The sequence below is a fragment of the Mastigoproctus giganteus genome, chromosome 13 (genome assembly GCF_048544385.1).
Source record: "Mastigoproctus giganteus isolate SK-2022 chromosome 13, ASM4854438v1, whole genome shotgun sequence".
Taxonomy (NCBI): domain Eukaryota; kingdom Metazoa; phylum Arthropoda; class Arachnida; order Uropygi; family Thelyphonidae; genus Mastigoproctus; species Mastigoproctus giganteus.
The window spans coordinates 82,047,935-82,067,590 of record NC_143587.1 but is presented as its reverse complement, the minus strand read 5'-3'; the positions used below and the strand labels follow the sequence as shown (position 1 = coordinate 82,067,590).

Here is a 19,656-nt window from a genome sequence, read left to right as displayed (position 1 = left end):
TCTTTTCTTTATAATTAACTTCAGGGACTCACATATGGTGAGTATGGGCCTAGGATACTGAGCTGGATATCATCATCATTCTCTTTCTTGGTGATTCCCTTGTACTTTTCTCTCTCTCTCTTTCCTTGCACCATATGGCTAATATCTCTCTATACATTAAAAAAAGTTTTCCCTCCTAGTGATATCTATTCCAGCCAATGAGAGAAGAGGGTGGGGCAATTACGTCACCACAAATGTGCAGGGAAATAATATCACTGTTGTCTTCCATTGAAAGACAACTGCCTCCATAACGTGCTGTTGTTGTTGTTTTGGTTTTTACGAGCATTAGCAACTAAGGCCATATTGCTCCAGGGATATGCGGTGGTCATTGCCTGACCTTTCCACATCCTCCGTATTGGTGTTGACGGGTTCGAACCCCGGTCTAATCAAGAAGCATGTGCTACGCACTGCTGCTCCTTCCCACCTGGCTCCATAACGTGCTTCACTCTGTAATACATGACCACGCACGGCATCTTTTGATGTTCCATTGTAATATCAGCTGATTAAGGGGCCCAAAAAATTTGTAAAGAGTTCAGTATTTTGTAAATATTTTAAATATTTGTATACTTTGTAAATATTTTAGTCCTGCTCTTTTGAATGCAACAATATTCCTAATGCATTATGGAACCTGAGGCAAAAGGTCTTTTCCCAAGTAACCTATGTAAGCACAGGTAAATAATTACATAGTGATATTTATTCCACCTTGAGAATTCCGCGTGGTGGGGTAGCCAATGGGAGAAGAAGGATGTGGGTCATGCGTTAAAAGTGGGTGGGGCAATTACGTCACTAAAATGCAGAGGTAAATAATCACATAGGTCATTTCCTAATTAGATATCGATCACAGTGTCATAATGTTTGTGTAAGGCACCACCACCACCTGTGGTGGTGCCTTACACAAACATTATGACACTTGTATGATACTGATGATATGCTTGTGATATTCATCACAAGCGTACCATCAGTACGCTTGTGATGAATACAGAACCTCTGTAAAAGTCAGAAAAATGTTGTGTGTGTTGCACGTGTAGTTTAGCATTGGGTTCTGTTGTTTCACTGGTTTCTTGGCTGCAGGGCCCCCTAGTGGGACTCCATGTTGCCCGCCACCACCATTGGGAGGTAAGTCAGGCTCTCCAGAGTACTCTGGCTGCTCTCCATCAGAGGTCACCTGAGCTTCCTGACAGAGAACAAAAGAAAAGAAAAGAAAAAAAAAAAGAAAAAAAAAAAAAAGCATGAGTGAGGGAGATAGCTGAAGGATGGGAGTAAAAAGGGAGAGGAAGAACATCGGTGCATTACGACAGGTGTGTCTTTTATGTAGAAAATCATGTGCAGGGGTTGGCGAACAAAGTGAGCAGGGGAAAAGATCCCTAGTAATGATAATAATAAATTTCACGATGCATGCATAAGCATTTTTTAAATCCGTGGCAACTTTTCTATTGCATTGGAAATTTGAATTTTGTGACTTGAAAATCTCAGTTTTTTTCTGTGTTGAAAACTTCGTCCAGCCCTTGAGAATGACGGAACAAACAGGAGTTTCAGCTGCTAAACCTTCTTTCTCAACTTCTTCATATTTTGCCATTCAATGAGGTCTTTATTTGTGAGCTCTCCACTGTGTGTTTGAAGCAGATCAGTGACATCAAGTTGTAATTGGTTAGCTTGAGATTTCTACTACTACATCCATATTTATTAATGTTTATCATTTATTTATTGTAATTACTGTTCATATTTTCAATTTTGTTGATACTTGGAAAAAAAAAAAAAAAACTCGTAAACCCAGGAACTCCTAAAGTGGGAACTGCCTGTACTTCTTCACTGAACAAAAGAAGAGAATTTTCTCCTCTTGTTTTACACTCTCCAATCGTTGGGCAACAGAAATGATCACGACTAAGTCAGAATCAATCTTCTAGTTTAGTCTGCTACAGTAAAAACTTCCAAAATGGAAGTGGAAGAAATAGAAACTTGATACAGTAAATTGATAAAGATCGGGTTATGTTATAATTATTCCTTAAGAAGAATAGTTAATTATTTACATCCTTCAATGTAAAAGTATTTTTTTAACTGAAGCACTGATATTCTCTCTCTCTCTCTCTCTCTCTCTCTCTCTCTCTCTCTAACACTGTACTAGGTATGCATTTAAATTGACATTATGATACATGGCAACATTTGCTGTGACTTTTTATTATCCGTTTGCATTTAACAAATTGAACTGTTATTTACATTGGCAATCATTACCTTTCAGCCATTACAAATGCTTACAGATGATTGTTAGTGATTAATATTCAATACAATGTGTCTCTAAAACTACTCAAACAATATATACCTTCTGAAATCCAGAAAATTTTAAAATTCAACACTTCTCAATCTTTGAGGGTGCTGGATTCTAAAAGTTCATTGTATTATTTGCATGTCACAATTTAAATTCACATTTATTAAATGCAAACCTTAAATTGGCATCAAACAGGCATATGTTTCCACTATTCAAATAAAAGGTTATAATAAAAAATGTGCAATTTTACTGTCAGTTATATTATACAACACAGCAAATATGGGTTTGTCCAAATTATATAAGCATGTGTAGCAGTAAAAAAATGCGGTCTTATGGCAGAAAACTGTAATTTAAAATTTCACATATAGCTTGCATAACAAAATGACAAACAACAAAACCAATGGTTTATTATTTTTTTTAAATTTTAATCACTTTTTTGTATCACTCAAAAATTCTTGAATAATAAAATCTGAGAAATTCTATTTAAGATATTAATCTGAAGATAGAAAATTAATGCCACATAAAGCTTTACCTGCTCACAATATTTAGCCATGGATGTGGTTTCTATATCTGACTGTCTTCCCAAACCACCAGTTTTAACAACAAGAGATGGATAGGTTGCTGCAAAATGTTCTAGCAGATCAGGTAAATAATAGGCAGAATTATGAACAATACCCATGACATATTTTGCAACGCCACAGGGATCTTCCAAAAATGTTTCCTAAGAATAAACAAAACCATTTAGTATTTCTTGATCATTATATTTAAATGAATTTAAGCATAATTCATTAAGAGACAATTTCAGTTATGACAATATCAAAAAAAAAAAATTAACAAATAAAGCATTCATAATATGGACATCTTAAAAAATAGGACTTTTTCTAGCTAAAATGTTGTCATTTTGTTTTGATAAAAATTAAGCAAATACTTATTACGTGAATTATCAATTTAAAATAAGACTTCTAACATGTTCCCCTCATGACAGTGGTGTTTACCACTTGTTTGGAGAAGACTTCTTTCAAATCTTCACAGGAATTGAAGGAATTTTAAAAGGCTTCTTCAATAGAGGCCTGCTGTAGTTAGCCAATTCTTAGATGTAGGGAGTTGGGTTCCTTCCTTATGTATTTCAAGTTTTTCAGTCTGAATAGCAGCAAATCAGAATGTGATTCAAACTGAAAAACTTGAAATGTGAGAATACATGTTTGTACAGATATAAAATGACAACAGAAACCAGCACACTATGATTGAAGCACACTAGTTGATGTGTCAAAAATCTCCAAACTACTAAGTTGTTTGAAAACAATGGCACGTGTGGAATTCATATGATTTTTTTGATTTTTTAAGAGGTCTGAACCACTCCTCTCTTTGTTCAGATGCAACTTATCAATAACAGTCAAAATGAAAAGGAGTTTTGTATGCTAGTGGGAGTGAGTTAAAAGAGTACTTCCATAAATGATAAATAAATGAAGGCTCTCTCTGATAATTCTTCAATATGCAAAGAGTGCTCAAAGGTTTCCGAGATAAATCTCTCATTCCTGTATCAGATTTTCTGAAATTAGTTCTGTTTGCAAGACAAAAATGCTTAATTTCATATTATGATGGTAGGAATTTCTAAACAGACCACACGTGATATATGTACAGTAGAAAGTCAGTTATCCAGAATAATTTTAAAGGCTGTCTGGTCTTCCTTCTTTTTTTTTTTTTTTTCTATTAACGGCAGTACAGTAAGTTCAGGTTATAGTGGAGATGCTTGAAAATTGAATTTTGATTATAATGTTGTTGTTGTTTGGTTTTTAGGAGCATTAGCAACTAAGGCCATATTGCTCCGGGATATGCGGTGGTCATTCCCTGACCTTTCCGTATCCTCCGTATTTGGTGGTGACGGGCTCGAACCCCGGTCTAATCAAGAAGCGTGTGCTACGCACTGCTGCTCCTTCCCACCTGGCTACGGAGGCGCCCTTTGATTATAATAAGACAAAGACTGAGTTTACCACCTGTTTATAACAGATTGTACAAATAAAAAGCCCAATAAACCAAAAACTGCAAACTGCTTTATAGTTGTGACTCCCCTAGAATTCTACATGACCTTCACAAATGTGCTTTAGAAAAATATCACAGAGACCTGGGTTTTCTTGGAAACCATAAGCGAATTTCAGATTAGTTTAGTTCCAGATTCGGTAATATCTGCCCGAAACTGTGTGATCTATTATTTTTCTCAATTTCTAACGGTAAAATGTGAACGAAAAGAAAACACGTAGTTTTAACATTGCAACAAAAAACGGAAATTGTTAATAGAATTAGAAAAGGTGAAAATTTAGGAAATCTCTCCAGAGAGTTTAATGTAGGGACTTCAACAATTTACATCAAGAAAAATTCTAATGCTATAACAGAATTTGCGTTGATTATGGATAGTGAAGGAGGATCTAACAGAAAAAGACGATGCCGAAACCTGAAAATGCCGCTTTAGAGAGTGCATGCAGTTTATTTTTTTTGTTTTCTTCAGAGCAAAGTTTAGGTGAACCAGTGTCTGACCCAATGTGTAAAAAAGCATTGGATTTTAATCGAAAATTAAGAAGTAATGAAGATTTTAAGGCAAGCACAGGTTGGCTGAAAAACTTTAAACTGAGACATGGTATAGGTGAACTAGATATTCAAAGCGAGAAAATTTCTGCAGATGAATTGGCAGCAGTGTCCTTTAAAAGTAAGTTTGCTTCAGTTAAGCATATTATGAGAAAGAAAACGTTTATAATGTTGATGAGATGGGTTTATTATGGAAAGCATTACTGAGAAAAGCTTTAGCCACTAAAAAGGTGTGTGCCTGTTCCACAATAATGCCTCTGTGCATTTCTTACATGCTGCTGCTGCTGCTGCTGTGAGGTGTGCTGACAAATGTAGGTTTAAAATATTGCCACATCCTGCTTATCCCACACCCGACCTCCCACCTTTGGATTTCTTCTCAATTCCGTCCCAAAGTCCTTTCTTTACAAAAAACACTCTGCTGATGATGATGAAGTGATTTCTGCTGCCAAGACGTGGTCTGAAGGACGGTCAGAGGAATTTCACAAAACTGGCCTGAGAAAGTGTACTGAGTAGAGGTGGCAAAAATGACATTCTGTCGAGTGACTATAATGAAAAACTGTAATACAAATCTTTTTTTGAACCCCCCCATATGTTTTTTTAAATAATATTTATATACATAAAAAACAGAAATATATATATATATATATATATATATATATATTTCTGTTTTTTATGTGAACTCCAAACAGAGGTATTAGAACCTATAGTACTTAGTACCGTGCTTGGGTTGGAGGTTGAGAAGACGAAATAAGATATTTGTTGACACTGGACTTGAACTTCTGTAGACTGTAATTTTCAGGAAATACGTATGAAGGAAAGTTGTTCCAGAAAACGGCAGTTGAATGAATAAATGAGGAAGATGAAAAGTTCGTTCTGTGGATTTGAAGTTGGACAGTAAATGGATGTTGGCTGGTGGCGGCACGTGTTCGGACTGTTTTGAAAGAGAGAGCGGGAATTATAGAAGCCAATTCAGAAGAACAGTGCCCATGGAAGTATCTGTAGAAGAGACATGCAGCAGAAACAGTACGTCTATGAGAAAGTGAGTGGAGAGACTCTGTTAGAGATGAATCATTAATTAACCTAACTGCCCTCTTCTGAGTGGAATCAAGAAGCCTGAGAGAGGTTTTGGGGGGCACCACCCCAGATTTGGAAACAATATTCCACGGCAGGGCGGATTTGTGATTTATACAGAGTGAGCAGCTGTTTGGAAGAAAAGTAACGCCGAGAGCGAAAGAGAAAACCAGGTTTTTTAGATGCAGAGGAAGCAATATTTGTAATGTGCTTGTGCCAAGAGAGATTAGAAGTCAGAGTAATCCCCAAAAGAGATATATCATTTTGCCTAGAAATCGGATTGTCACTAAAGATAATCATAGGAGTAGAAGAATCCTTTCTGCGAGATATAAGACAAGACGGAGTTTTAGAAGGGTTGAAATCAACTAAGTTGTCTTTACCCCACTGGAGAATTACCTGAAGATCAGCATTTAAGGAATTGGTAGCAAATTTTTAAGAGGTTGAAGCTGATTGAGAAGGACAAGGTTTCTCAAAATGGAAAGTGGAATGCAATGTGCTATCATCGGCAAAACTATGGATAGGATTTGCAGTCAATGGAAGAAGGTCATTAATATACAAGAGGAAAAGAGTGGGGGAAAGAACTGAACCTTGGCGGACACTGGCATTAGTGGAGAAGTTAGAAGCCAGAGAGCCATCTACCATCACCCTCAGTGAGCGATCAGAGAGAAAACTGGATAACCAATTACTAAAAACAGTTGGTAAACCATAAGACGGAAGCTTGTTTAGAAGACCTTTAGGCCAAACATGATCAAAAGCCTTTGAGATGTCAAGAGCAACTACTTGTGTTTCACCGAACCTTTCCATTGAATTAGTCCATAAATGGATAACATAAGCCAGAATATCACCAGTGGATCGACATTGACGAAATCCATACTGGCGATCGTTGATCAGACGGAAGGTTTCTAGGTAGTTTAAAAGTTGATGGTTAATTGACTTCTCCATTACTTTAGAAAGAGTAGAAGTAATTGCAATGGGACGATAACTGGATGGGAGGGATTTGTCACCCTTTTTAGTAACTGGCTGGATATGAGCAAATTTCCAAGCAGAAGGAAAAATACCATTGAAATAAGAAAGTGAAAAAACGTGGCAAAGAATAGGAGCAAGGAGCACAGGTTTTGAGAGCATGTGGAGAAATACCATTAGAACCTGGAGCTTTCTTAGCATCAAGATTCATCAAAATCCTTCTGATATCCTTTTGACAGAAGACCACAGGAGGAATTGAATGGAGCGTGTTGGGAATGGTGGGAGGTGTTTTACCAAGATCATTAATACATGAGCTGGAAGAAAAATGGGATGCTAGCAGGTCAGCTTTATCCTTGGCTGAAGTGACAACAGAACCATCTGGTTTGGACAGAGGTGGGAGCAGAGATGGGCAAAAGTTGCAGCCAATAGTTTGGCAAGAAACCATAATGCTCGGCTACCATTAGGGCAAGAAGCAAGTTTTCTACTCTTAGCCTGTTCAAACTCTAGTTTTGACTGATTAATAACTGCTTTACAATTGTTGTGAGCTTTGGTGTAGGCAGAAAATGAAACTGAAGAATTAGAAACAAGCCAATTATGATATGCAACATTCTTCTCTTGAACAGCCTTAGCACATTTATTGGGAAACCAAGGTTTAGATAAAGGACGAGATTTTAAAGTGGAGTGTGGGATAAAGGATTCCATTCCTGCACAATATGCATGTTTGAAATTCTGTACATTTCACTATTAAACATTTTTCTTTTAAACAGGAAAATGAAAGAAAATTAGACTGTTCTTTCTATTTTATGTCTAAAATGGTTTTTTTGCCAAAATTATTTTTATTATTTTTTATTTAAATTTATAATATCAGTGTAGGAACATGTGGATATCACCACCAATCGTTTCGAAGCTAGTGGGCTTCATCATCAGTAGGTGGGCAGGTACCAGTAGTCTTCTCTACTAGAGAAGAGTTATTTATTTCAAGTAGTGCAATACCAGCTATCTCGTTGTGAGGCCACCCACAATATGAGATACAATTAAAACGATGCCTTTACACTACATCATCATCATCAGCCATTTTCAATCCACTGCAGGATGAAGGCCTCTCCAGAAACTTTCCAGTCCCTTCTGTTTTGAGCACTGGCCATCCACTTACTACCCAAAAACTCATGAATTTCGTCTATCCATCTCCGCCTTTGCTTTCCAGGTTTTCTTCTAGCTCCTCTTGGGTACCATTCTGTTATTTTCTTAGTCCATCTGTCATCATGTCTTCGAGCTATGTTTCCTGCCCAAGACCATTTTAGTTCTTTAGTTTTGATAAGAATGTCCTTTACTTGAGTTTGCTGCCTAATCCATGTGTTTCTCTTCTTATCTAACAGTCTGATTCCCAGTATAATTCGTTCCATTCTTCGCTGTGTAGTTCTCAGCTTCTCTTCCATTCTTTTGGTGAGTGCCCAAGTTTCACTTCCATAAGTCATGGTAGGGAGTATACATTGATTCATTATTTTACGTTTCAGACAAACTGGGATATTGCTCTTCAGTATGTCACTATATTTCCTGAATGCTATCCATCCAAAATTTATTCTTCTCTTGACTTCCAGCCATTTATCATTATTACAGCTAATAACTTGTCCCAGATAAGTATATGACTCCACCTTTTCAATTACTGCTCCTTCAATCATTATTTCCCTTTCCGTGGCATACTTGTTCATCATTACTTTTGTTTTAGCCATATTCATCTTTAGTCCAAAATCCTTACTAACTGTGCATAACTGATTAAGATTTTCCTCTAATTCTTTGGGATCGTGGGTTATGACCACAATGTCATCTGCAAATCGTAAATGGTTTAGGTACTCTCCGTTCACAGTGACTCCTTTCTGCGACCAGTCTAATATTCTGAAAGCTTTCTCAAGGGCAGCAGTAAACAGCTTCGGAGATATTGTGTCTCCTTGTCGAACTCCTTTCTCAATTTTAAATTTCCTACTGTCTTTGTCTAGTCTAATAAAGGAGGTAGCACTCTCATATATTTTCTTCAAAATCATAATATATGGGGTATCTATGCCTTGTCTTTCTAGTGCCCGAAACATTGCCTTATGCTGTATGGAGTCAAATGCCTTTTCATAATCCACAAATGCCAGGCATAATGGTGTTTTATATTCATTTGCTTTCTCCATTAGCTGTGATATCACGTGAAGGGGATCCATAGTTGAGAATCCTGTCCTAAAGCCAGCTTGCTCTTTCAGTTGATTCTCATCAAGTATTCTTTCTAATCTGTTAGTAATGACCCTTGTGAACAACTTGTAGATGTGGGATAACAAGCTAATTAGTCTATAATTTCCAATTTCTGATTTATCTCCTTTCTTATGCAGCAAAACTATGATTGCATTATTCCACTGCTTAGGCATCACACCTTTTCTAATGCACTTTGTGAAGAGCCTTGCCAGTTTTTGTGTTATGTCTCTTCCTCCCAATTTTAACAACTCTACAGTAACTTCATCTTCCCCCGGGGCTTTCCGATTCTTCATTTTCTTCAATGCATGTTCTACCTCATCAGGAAGAATATCGGGTATGTCGTATGTGTTGCTACTTTGCAATCCATCTTCCCCACTGCTGATATCATTCCCTCGCTCCTTGTATAATTCTCTATAGTAGTCTTCTGCTATTTGAATTATGCCTTCTCTGCTGTTTATAAGTACACCATCGCTATTCTTCAGTTTCAGTATCATTTGTTTTTCTGTATTACTGCTCATGGCTGCTGATTTAAATCCTTTGTTTTCCCTTAATGCTTGTTCTACTTTTCTTGTGTTAAATCTTCTTATGTCCTCTCTGAGTCTCTTTCTAATGGCTTTGCATAACTCAGTATACTCAATTTTCTCCCTGTCAGTGTTTTTCTTGCTCTTCATTTGTCATCTTCGATTCATCATGACAAGTGTTTCTTGACTAATTTATTCTTCTTTGGATTTCTTTTTTCCTATAGGTTTCTTGGGCTTTATCACTTTCAGAAAGTTGTAATATTCCTCGTCGATATCTTGGTCCTGAGCAGTCTGCAGAAGCCCAAACTTGTTCTTAAGTTCCGGTACATACTGCTTTTTCTCCTCCTGTGTTATCTCAAAGACCTTTGTATTATTTACTCGAGTCAGTTTTTCCTTTCCTTTCCTACATCTATATCAAGTGTACATCTTACCATTCTGTGATCACTTCCAGCATTTACCTTATTCAGGACAGTAAATTCATTCACAATATATCTTCTGTTAGTGAGGATGAAGTCGATTTCATTAGTTGTTAATCCATTTGGACTCTTCCATGTCCACTTTCTGTTCACCCTTTTCTTGAAAAAAATGTTCATTACTGACTGTCCTTGAGATTCTGCAAATTCCACAAGTCTTTCACCTCTTTTATTTCTTTCACCAATTCCAAAATTTCCTATAGTTCCTCTTTCTGCGCTGTTTTGCCTTTTTCCAACCTTAGCATTGAAGTCCCCCATAATAATAGTGTAGTGGGTTTTCTGCTCATCTAGAAGACTCTCAATTTCGGTGTACATTTCTTCAACCTCTTCATCATCATGGCTCGATGTTGGTGCATAAATCATTATAATCTTTAGCTTGTACCTCTTAGAAATCTTGAGTATTAGTCTTGACACCCTTGGTGATGTACTTTTGAATTCCAAAATGTTGTTTTTAAAATCTTTATGGACCAGAAACCCAACTCCACCTTCACTCCTTTCACTGTTTCCATTGGTGTACAGCAGATTTCCACTTGATAAACTTATAAGTGATTCATTTCTTCTTCTTGTTTCAGCCAAACCGATGATATTCCAATTCACATTTTCTAATTCCCTTTCCAGCTCTAATATCCTGTCTTCACCGATGAGTGATCGTACGTTATAACAGGCCAAGTTCAGTTTCCATGCATGGCAGCCGGGTCGTACCCAGAGATTTTTAGCACTCTCTGATTCCCCTCCGATCCACTCGCTGCCGTAAGAGGGAGAGTGAAAGCTGCTGGGGACTGAGGGCCATTTGTATTGTTGTGCTGTCATATGCTGGAGGTTTGGTCTTTTCCTCTTCACGCTGACCAGGCATCTTGAAGAGAACCCCTCTACACGTTCGTTGCCACCTAAGTGATGTAACAGGGCTTACCATCGAGAAAGTGTGCATGAGTGGATTTTAGGGAGGCAGGCCAACCTGACTTCTCCTAAATCTTCGGTAATAGAGAGATATTGGATCCATCAATGTTTTAGGCTGAGTGTCTGATAACACACAGGATACCTGTTCCCCTCTAAGCCCCCTACACTACATACGTAGTTCAAATTTATGGGTACACTATGGTGTATCTACACTGCTTTTATATAGTTAATTATCTAAACTCATAAGAAATTGTGCCTTGTGCATTTTGTCTTCTAATACATTATTACCAACACCAATTGGCATCATTCATATTGTGGAAATAACTTCGCAACTGTGATGGCATGTTGCATTACCAGGGTATCCACCCACCTACCCACCCACTGATGATGAAGCCCACTAGCTTCGAAACAAATGTCTGGGTGGTGGTGTTATCCACTGAAAATAAATAACAGCAGTCTTCTCTACTAGAGAAGCGTTATTTTTTGAAGTAGTGCAATACCAGCTATCTCATTGTGAAGGCACCCACAATATGAGATACAATTAAAACGATGCCTTTACACTACATACGTAGTTCAAATTTATGGTGTATCTACACCGATATTATATAGTTAATAGAGTATATAGTTTAGGTTAATTATCTAAACCAATAAGAAATTATGCCCTGTGCATTTCGTCTTCAATACATTATTTTTTATTAAAACTTAAAGTACATTTAGCATTAGCATTAGTAGAGGTATATGATGCAAGAAAGCAAGCTTATGCAGCGTCAGCCAGAAAAAAAAAAACAAAAAAACTTCCACTTCACCCCTCCATTCGTTCGAAATACCTGTCCAGCTGAGCCATAAATTTATTTAGGCTATCAACTTCCACAACAAGGGATGGAAGTCTGTTAAACCAACCAACTACCCGCTGGCTAAAGGCAAATTTCCGGACATCTGTCTTTCCTCAATTTGAATTTATGCCCTCTCAAATGATGATTTATTAAATCATTGCAAATATTGTATTTACATATTAAGTTAAGTGACATTGATCGTAATGAGTCCAGAATTGATGGTTTAGCATTATTTGAAGAACTTAGAATACTTCAAGTCCAATGTCAACAAATATCTTCTTTCGTCTTTTCAACCTCCAACCCAAGCACGGTACTAAGTACTATAGGTTCTAATACCTCTCGTGTTTGGGGTTCTCATAAAAAAAAAAAAAAAAAAACTTCAAATTTATATTAAAGACAATATTGCTCCATCTGAAGTTTACAATATATTTTTAAAACGATTTTACAGATACTTTTCCAAATGTAGCAGTTGCATTAAGAATTCTAAATTTACCAGTTTCAGTTGTCTCAGGTGAACAAATTTTTCAAAATTAATCAAAAATCATTTACAATCGAAAATGACTCAACAATGACTCTAATTTGACAATAATTTCAAGAGAAAATGACCTTTTGGAGCAATAAAGATAAATGAAATAATTAAAAAATTTGTGTCTCGTAAAGCAAGGAAACAAATTTGTATAATTTTCCTTTTATTTTATTATTGAATGGTTACTGTGATTTAGAATTTAAAGTTTGTATCTAGAACTTCAGAATGATTTTGTTATTTTTGTTTGTTGTTTCATTATACCGTCGATTCCGGTTATTTGGAACACATCGGGAGTAGTGCATTTTGGCCCGATTAAGCGGATGCCCCAATTATGCAAAGTTTCATGTAAATAGTTAAAATACAGCTTTACGACTGATTTTCTGGAGTCTAGGAAAATTGATTGCCAGCAATTTACCGCTGCATCAGTTTATCGCATTTTACTGTCTAGAAGCAATGAGATGTGTTTGGTCAAATCATAAAAAGTTATTTTTTATTTAAGTTTCTGCCTTAAGCTATGATTAGCATATTTTTGGAATTCTATGAACTGTTAGGGAATAGTACGGTAATAAAAAAAAAAAAAAAAAACATATGTATGGAAATATGTAATTTAATAGGTAGATTATATATTTTCATAGTTACATGTATCACAAAAATAGTCAAAAAATCCATTATTTGAACAATATAACAATTGGTTAATTTTAAACTAAACTAATTATAACATTAGGTATATCATATTACACTGCAAAAATTCAAAATGAATGTTTATGCAATCTTCAGAATGAGTCACGTTGGAATAATTAATTACTAAGAAACTGTAATATTTACAACACAGTATGTAAATTATTAATAAGAAATATTATGCACTATACCTCTTAGATAATCAGCAATATCACCTGTTCATCGTATGCACTAACAAGCCTTTTAATTCGTAAATACAATTGTGATACTTCTTTTTTTGCCCGGATCACTTCCACTTAAGTTAAAGGAATTAAGTAGGTACCTACCTAATTCCAATTTTGGAAAATAACAGGCAATTAAATTAAAGCACCTGCAATGGTATGTATTTCTAGGAAATGTATACCTAGCATATAACTTCCACTTTTAACTGCACTTAATTCTTAAATAAACACCTATAGAAAAGCCATATTTTCAATTTAAAATGACAAATAAATTTATATAAATTATATGTATTGCCTGGCGATATTTGTAGGCTATCAATTGTTTATGCTGGCGGTGAATTGCGGGCGATAAACTTTCCTTAACTAAGGCCAGGAAAGTTTATCGCTCGCAGTTCACCACCAGCAGTTTACTGCAGCGTCAGTTTATCGCATAAACAATATATAGCCTACAAATATCACCAGGCAATACATATAATTTATATAAATTTATTTTTAACTTAAGTAGCATGTTTTAGGTAAGTGGGGGTTGCACGTGCCGATTAGGGAGGTACTAATATATTTATAATCCTTTACAATCACAACATTTTCTTATTTTGAGTTTATTTTTCATCCTTTTGAGTTTGTGAATGCATCATGTCGGGGAATTTTTGAAATCAGAAATTGTGCTTTAGTGGGCATTTGTTTCATAAAGACAGGCAAAATGAAACAAAAATTCATTGGTAGTGTCAAAATTACCGAAAAACCAAATGTGCCGCTCGAGTTACTACGGTAGATAATATGGTTAAAACATGGAAAGAGCACAATCATTGTGGAGACGCAGCAGGAGTTGAGGCAGCACAACTTCTTGATACCATTCGAACCTATGCAGAAACAACAAATAATACGCCTCATAGTATTAATTCAAATGTTTCGAGAATCTGTAGCCAAGCAGCAGCCCCTATGCTTCCAAGTGTAGATACAATGAAACGAACGATCTGAAATATAAGAAATCGAAATTTTGATGGCTCAGTTCTTCTACCGCATTGTAGAGACAGTTTTTACAGAAGAATATAAAACATCATGCAATGGAGAATTCTTTCTACAATTTGATTCTGAACTCGAGGACAATTGTATGTTAATTTTCAGTACAAAAAGAAATTTGCAGTTGTTAGCATGAAGTGAACACTGGTATGCCGATGGGACTTTCAAAACTGTTCCCTTACTTTTTTTTATCAGCTGTATACGATACATGGATTCAAGGACAAAATATCACTTCCATTAGTTTATGCATGATTGCCTAACAAGTCTGAGGAAACGTATGTATCTCTACTACAGCAGCTGAAAGTATTGGAACCGGCTATGTCCCCACAAGCAATAACTATAGATTTTGAGACGGTGATGATGAATGTTTGCAGAAGAGTTTTTCCTGTTGCTTCGCAATGGGGTTGTTTTTTCCACTTTTCACAATGTATTTTTTGTTCCATTCAGAATAATGGATTGAAACAACGTTATGAAATTGATACTGATTTTGCTTTAAATATGCGAATTTTGGCAGCAACTGCATTTGTGCCCACTCCAATTGTGACGGTCGTTTTTGAACTATTGTGTGAAAATGGTGTTTTTCCTCCAGAATCGCAAGAAGTTGTTGATTATTTTGAGGATACATGGATTGGACACCCAACCAGACGACATCTTCGTCAACCAACAAAAGTATTCACGTGAAATGTGGAACGTATACCAGCTTGTTCTTGAAGGATTACCAAGAACGAATAATTCTGTTGAAGGGTGGCATACAGGATTTGAGGAACAAGTCGCTGCTTATCATCCCAAAATTTGGAAATTTATCGATGGCATTAAAAAAGAACAAAGTATTAACGAAATGCGCATTGAACAATATTTAAGTGGAAGTGATACTGGCAACAAAAAAAAAGAAGTGTCACGATTGTGATGAACGAGTGATATTGTTGATTATCTAAGAGGTATAGCGCATAATATTTCTTATTAATAATTTACATACTGTGTTGTAAATATTATAGTTTCTTAGTAATTAATTATCCCAACGTGACTGATTCTGAAGATTGCATAAACATTCATTTTGAATTTTTGCAGTGTACGACAAATCCTTGGCAAAAGATGCTAAGAAAAACAGCAAGGATTTCTTTACTTATATAAACTTTAAAAGGAAGGGGATGAATCAGATTGGTCCACTTGACATCGATGGTTCGACTGTTGATGATCCTGCTCAGATAGCAAACAAACTGAATGAGTATTTTGCATCACATTCACACGTGTGGAATTATGAAGGTTTGAAAATGACAGAAGGTTATCAAATTGTAGCAGGATACTTAATGATTTTGTAATAACTGAGAGAAAAGTGGAAGAGAAATTGTTAAAGTTAAACGTAAGAAAAGCACCTGGGGTGGATGGGATCTATCCAGTTATATTAAAGGAGGCGGCAAAGCAACTAAGCAAACCTTTAGCCATAATTATGAGAGCGTCCTTGGACTCAGGGGAGGTTCCCACAGACTGGAGATGTGCAAATGTATCCCCAATTCATAAAAGGGGATCGAAGGGTGACACAAGTAATTACAGACTAGTTAGTTTAACTTCTGTTCCGGGGAAAATAATGGAGTCACTGGTTAAAGATGCATTGCAGGATCATCTAGACAAGACTGCAGCAATAATTCAGACACAACATGGGTTTGTTAAGGGAAATTCTTGTCTGACAAATTTGATAGGATATTATGATGTGGTTACAAAGGAACTGGATGCAAAAAATAATTTTGATATCATATATTTGGATTTCAGGAAAGCTTTTGACACTGTTGCGCATGGAAGATTATTGTACAAATTGGACCAGAATGGTATTAAGGGTAAGTTGGTACAATGGATAAAAGAATGGTTAAGTGGGAGAAGACAGAGGGTGGTAATCAATGGGTGCTGCTCTTCTTGGACTAATGTTATTAGTGGGGTCCCACAGGGTTCGGTGTTAGGTCCACTGTTGTTTTGTATATTTATCAATGAAGGTATATCAGGACTAGAAAGGAATAGCGAAAGCTTAAAAAGCGGTACTCACCTTGAAATTAATCTGCGATGGTTTACTTAGGAAGCGTGGTTAATGTTTAAGTTGAATTGTTGAATTGAAAATTAAAAGGGAGGGAAGTAGGAAAAAGTTGACTGAGTTAAATAGGCGCAAGGAAATAGAAGTGTACACATCCAATCCTTGGTTGTCATCGAAATAAAGAGAAGAAGGAATGATTAAAAACTATGTAAGTGAATCCGATGAAGCCAATAGTCTTTACGAGGACTTTCGTTAGTTAGAGAACGTCTTCAGTTGGCAATGTGTGGGGAGAGAACGCGCGTGATATTTTAAGAATAAAAAATTATACTCTCGTGATGCCTTTTTTGACATGTGGGAACTTTAATCTCGAGAGGTTCCAAATTGGGGAAAGATTGAAGGGGAGTTTAGAATTTAGAATTTTGAGGTTAGAGTGGTGCTTGTACCATTCAATAACTAGGGCTTCATATTGGAGTATTCTGTAACTGGATTTTAGTTTAATGATTGAAATGGCAGAGTCGATGAGCGGGTTGTGGTTGTGAGTCTGGGCATGAGTTGTAAGTTCTGTGACAGATTGGTTGGACATGAGACTATGAAAATGGTAGTATGCACGGGTATTGGATGTTTTTGATGAGCCAAATTTAGTAGTGGTACTTCCGATATAACATGTGTTGCAGTTTGGTTGACAATTGATGAGGTATATAATATTATTAAGGTCGTTTGTAGGATATTTGTATGAGTCTTTATAGGTGCTGAAGAAGGATCCTAATTTGTTGTAGGTGGAAAAAACAAGGGAGATATCAGTGTTGTTAAATAGGCGTCGGAACTGTCCTGCTAGTTCATTGTGGTAAGGGAGGACTATGCGGATGTTTGTTTTATTTTTGTCTTTGGTTGGGGTGTTAGATTTAATTTTATTTTTAGCGTTAAGGATTGTATTTAAAATAAGTTGGTGGGGGTAACCTCTGGATATAAATTTGTCGGTGATATACTGTATTTCATTGTGAAGGTCAGTGGGTAAGGAACTGTACTTTAGTGCATTGTGAATTTGGTTATATAAAACTGCCTTTTTAGTGTTTAGAGGGTGATGAGAAGCAAAATGTAAGTATTTACCGGTGTTTGTATTTTTCCTGAAAATTTTCGTATTTAATTTTGTGCCTGTTATATAGATAGTAAGATTAAGGAAATTAATCTGATTATTTTGTCCAATTTCAAGGGTGAATTTAAGTCTATCGTGTACAGAGTTAAGTTTTATGAAGAGGTTATCAATAATGGATCTGTTGCCTATTACAAGAATGTCGTCGGCATAGCGCATGTATAGTTTTAGTTCAGGGGGAAAGGGGTGTAGAATTTGGCTTTCAATGGCGGCTAGGTAGATTTCAGATAATGGGGCTGAAATCCCTAGTCCCATTGGTAAGCCAAATATTTGTTGAAAGATTTTTTTGTTGAATCTAAAAAATCTTGCTTCTAATAGAAGGGTGGTGAGTTCAAGGATATGGTCTATAGAAAGGGAGGTACGTTTTGTTAAGGTATCGTCTGTTTCTAAGAATTTGCGTAGGGCTTGTAAAGTAAATGGAATATGGACATTCGTGTAAAGAGAAGTAACGTCATAGGAAGCTAGGATGTCTGTATCGGATATTGTGATATTATTAATTTTTTGAAAAGCTTGATTGGTGTTATTGATCTTGAATGTGGAAAATTTAGTAAGGGGGGTTATGATTTTAACCAGGAAGGAGGATAAATTAGCGAAAGCTGAATTGCTGTATGATACAATTGGTCTTAAAGGGTGGTCAGCTTTGTGTAACTTGATAATCCCAAACATGTGGGGGAGGATGTTATTGCGAATTCCAATTTGCTGTAGTGTGGAAAGGTTGATTTCCTTATTTTGCCTGAGTTTCCTGAGAATTATGTCGAGTTTATTTTTGAGTCTTGTGATGTTATGGTTATTAACATTTATGTATGTGTTTGGGTCTGCTAAGATGGATTCTAATTTTTCGGTGTAGATGTCTTTATCTATTATAACGATCGTATCACCTTTATCAGCTTTTTGAATAATAACGTTAGAAGTTTTACTGAGTTTGTGTAAATCCATAAGCTGTTGTTTTTTTATATTAGAGCAGGAAGAAAGTTTGGTATTAATAATACTATTTGTTTGGTGCATTAGGCGCCAAACAAATAGTATTATTAATACTATTTGTTTGGCGCCTAAGCTGACCACCCTTTAAGACCAATTGTATCATACAGCAATTCAGCTTTCGCTAATTTATCCTCCTTCCTGGTTAAAATCATAACCCCCCTTACTAAATTTTCCACATTCAAGATCAATAACACCAATCAAGCTTTTCAAAAAATTAATAATATCACAATATCCGATACAGACATCCTAGCTTCCTATGACGTTACTTCTCTTTACACGAATGTCCATATTCCATTTACTTTACAAGCCCTACGCAAATTCTTAGAAACAGACGATACCTTAACAAAACGTACCTCCCTTTCTATAGACCATATCCTTGAACTCACCACCCTTCTATTAGAAGCAAGATTTTTTAGATTCAACAAAAAAATCTTTCAACAAATATTTGGCTTACCAATGGGACTAGGGATTTCAGCCCCATTATCTGAAATCTACCTAGCCGCCATTGAAAGCCAAATTCTACACCCCTTTCCCCCTGAACTAAAACTATACATGCGCTATGCCGACGACATTCTTGTAATAGGCAACAGATCCATTATTGATAACCTCTTCATAAAACTTAACTCTGTACACGATAGACTTAAATTCACCCTTGAAATTGGACAAAATAATCAGATTAATTTCCTTAATCTTACTATCTATATAACAGGCACAAAATTAAATACGAAAATTTTCAGGAAAAATACAAACACCGGTAAATACTTACATTTTGCTTCTCATCACCCTCTAAACACTAAAAAGGCAGTTTTATATAACCAAATTCACAATGCACTAAAGTACAGTTCCTTACCCACTGACCTTCACAATGAAATACAGTATATCACCGACAAATTTATATCCAGAGGTTACCCCCACCAACTTATTTTAAATACAATCCTTAACGCTAAAAATAAAATTAAATCTAACACCCCAACCAAAGACAAAAATAAAACAAACATCCGCATAGTCCTCCCTTACCACAATGAACTAGCAGGACAGTTCCGACGCCTATTTAACAACACTGATATCTCCCTTGTTTTTTCCACCTACAACAAATTAGGATCCTTCTTCAGCACCTATAAAGACTCATACAAATATCCTACAAACGACCTTAATAATATTATATACCTCATCAATTGTCAACCAAACTGC

At 36.1% G+C, this 19,656-nt stretch overlaps 1 protein-coding gene across 1 annotated transcript in view; it reads right to left on the bottom strand.

Moving 5' to 3' along the window:
- LOC150076221 (uncharacterized) overlaps window positions 1-19,656 on the bottom strand; it is a 153,418-nt gene that overhangs the window by 87,210 nt on the left and 46,552 nt on the right. Inside the window, exon 3 of the mRNA XM_090387289.1 lies at window positions 2,835-3,023. Within this exon, the coding sequence (XP_090243415.1) occupies window positions 2,835-3,023 (189 nt within the window). The remainder of the gene's footprint in view (window positions 1-2,834; window positions 3,024-19,656) is intronic.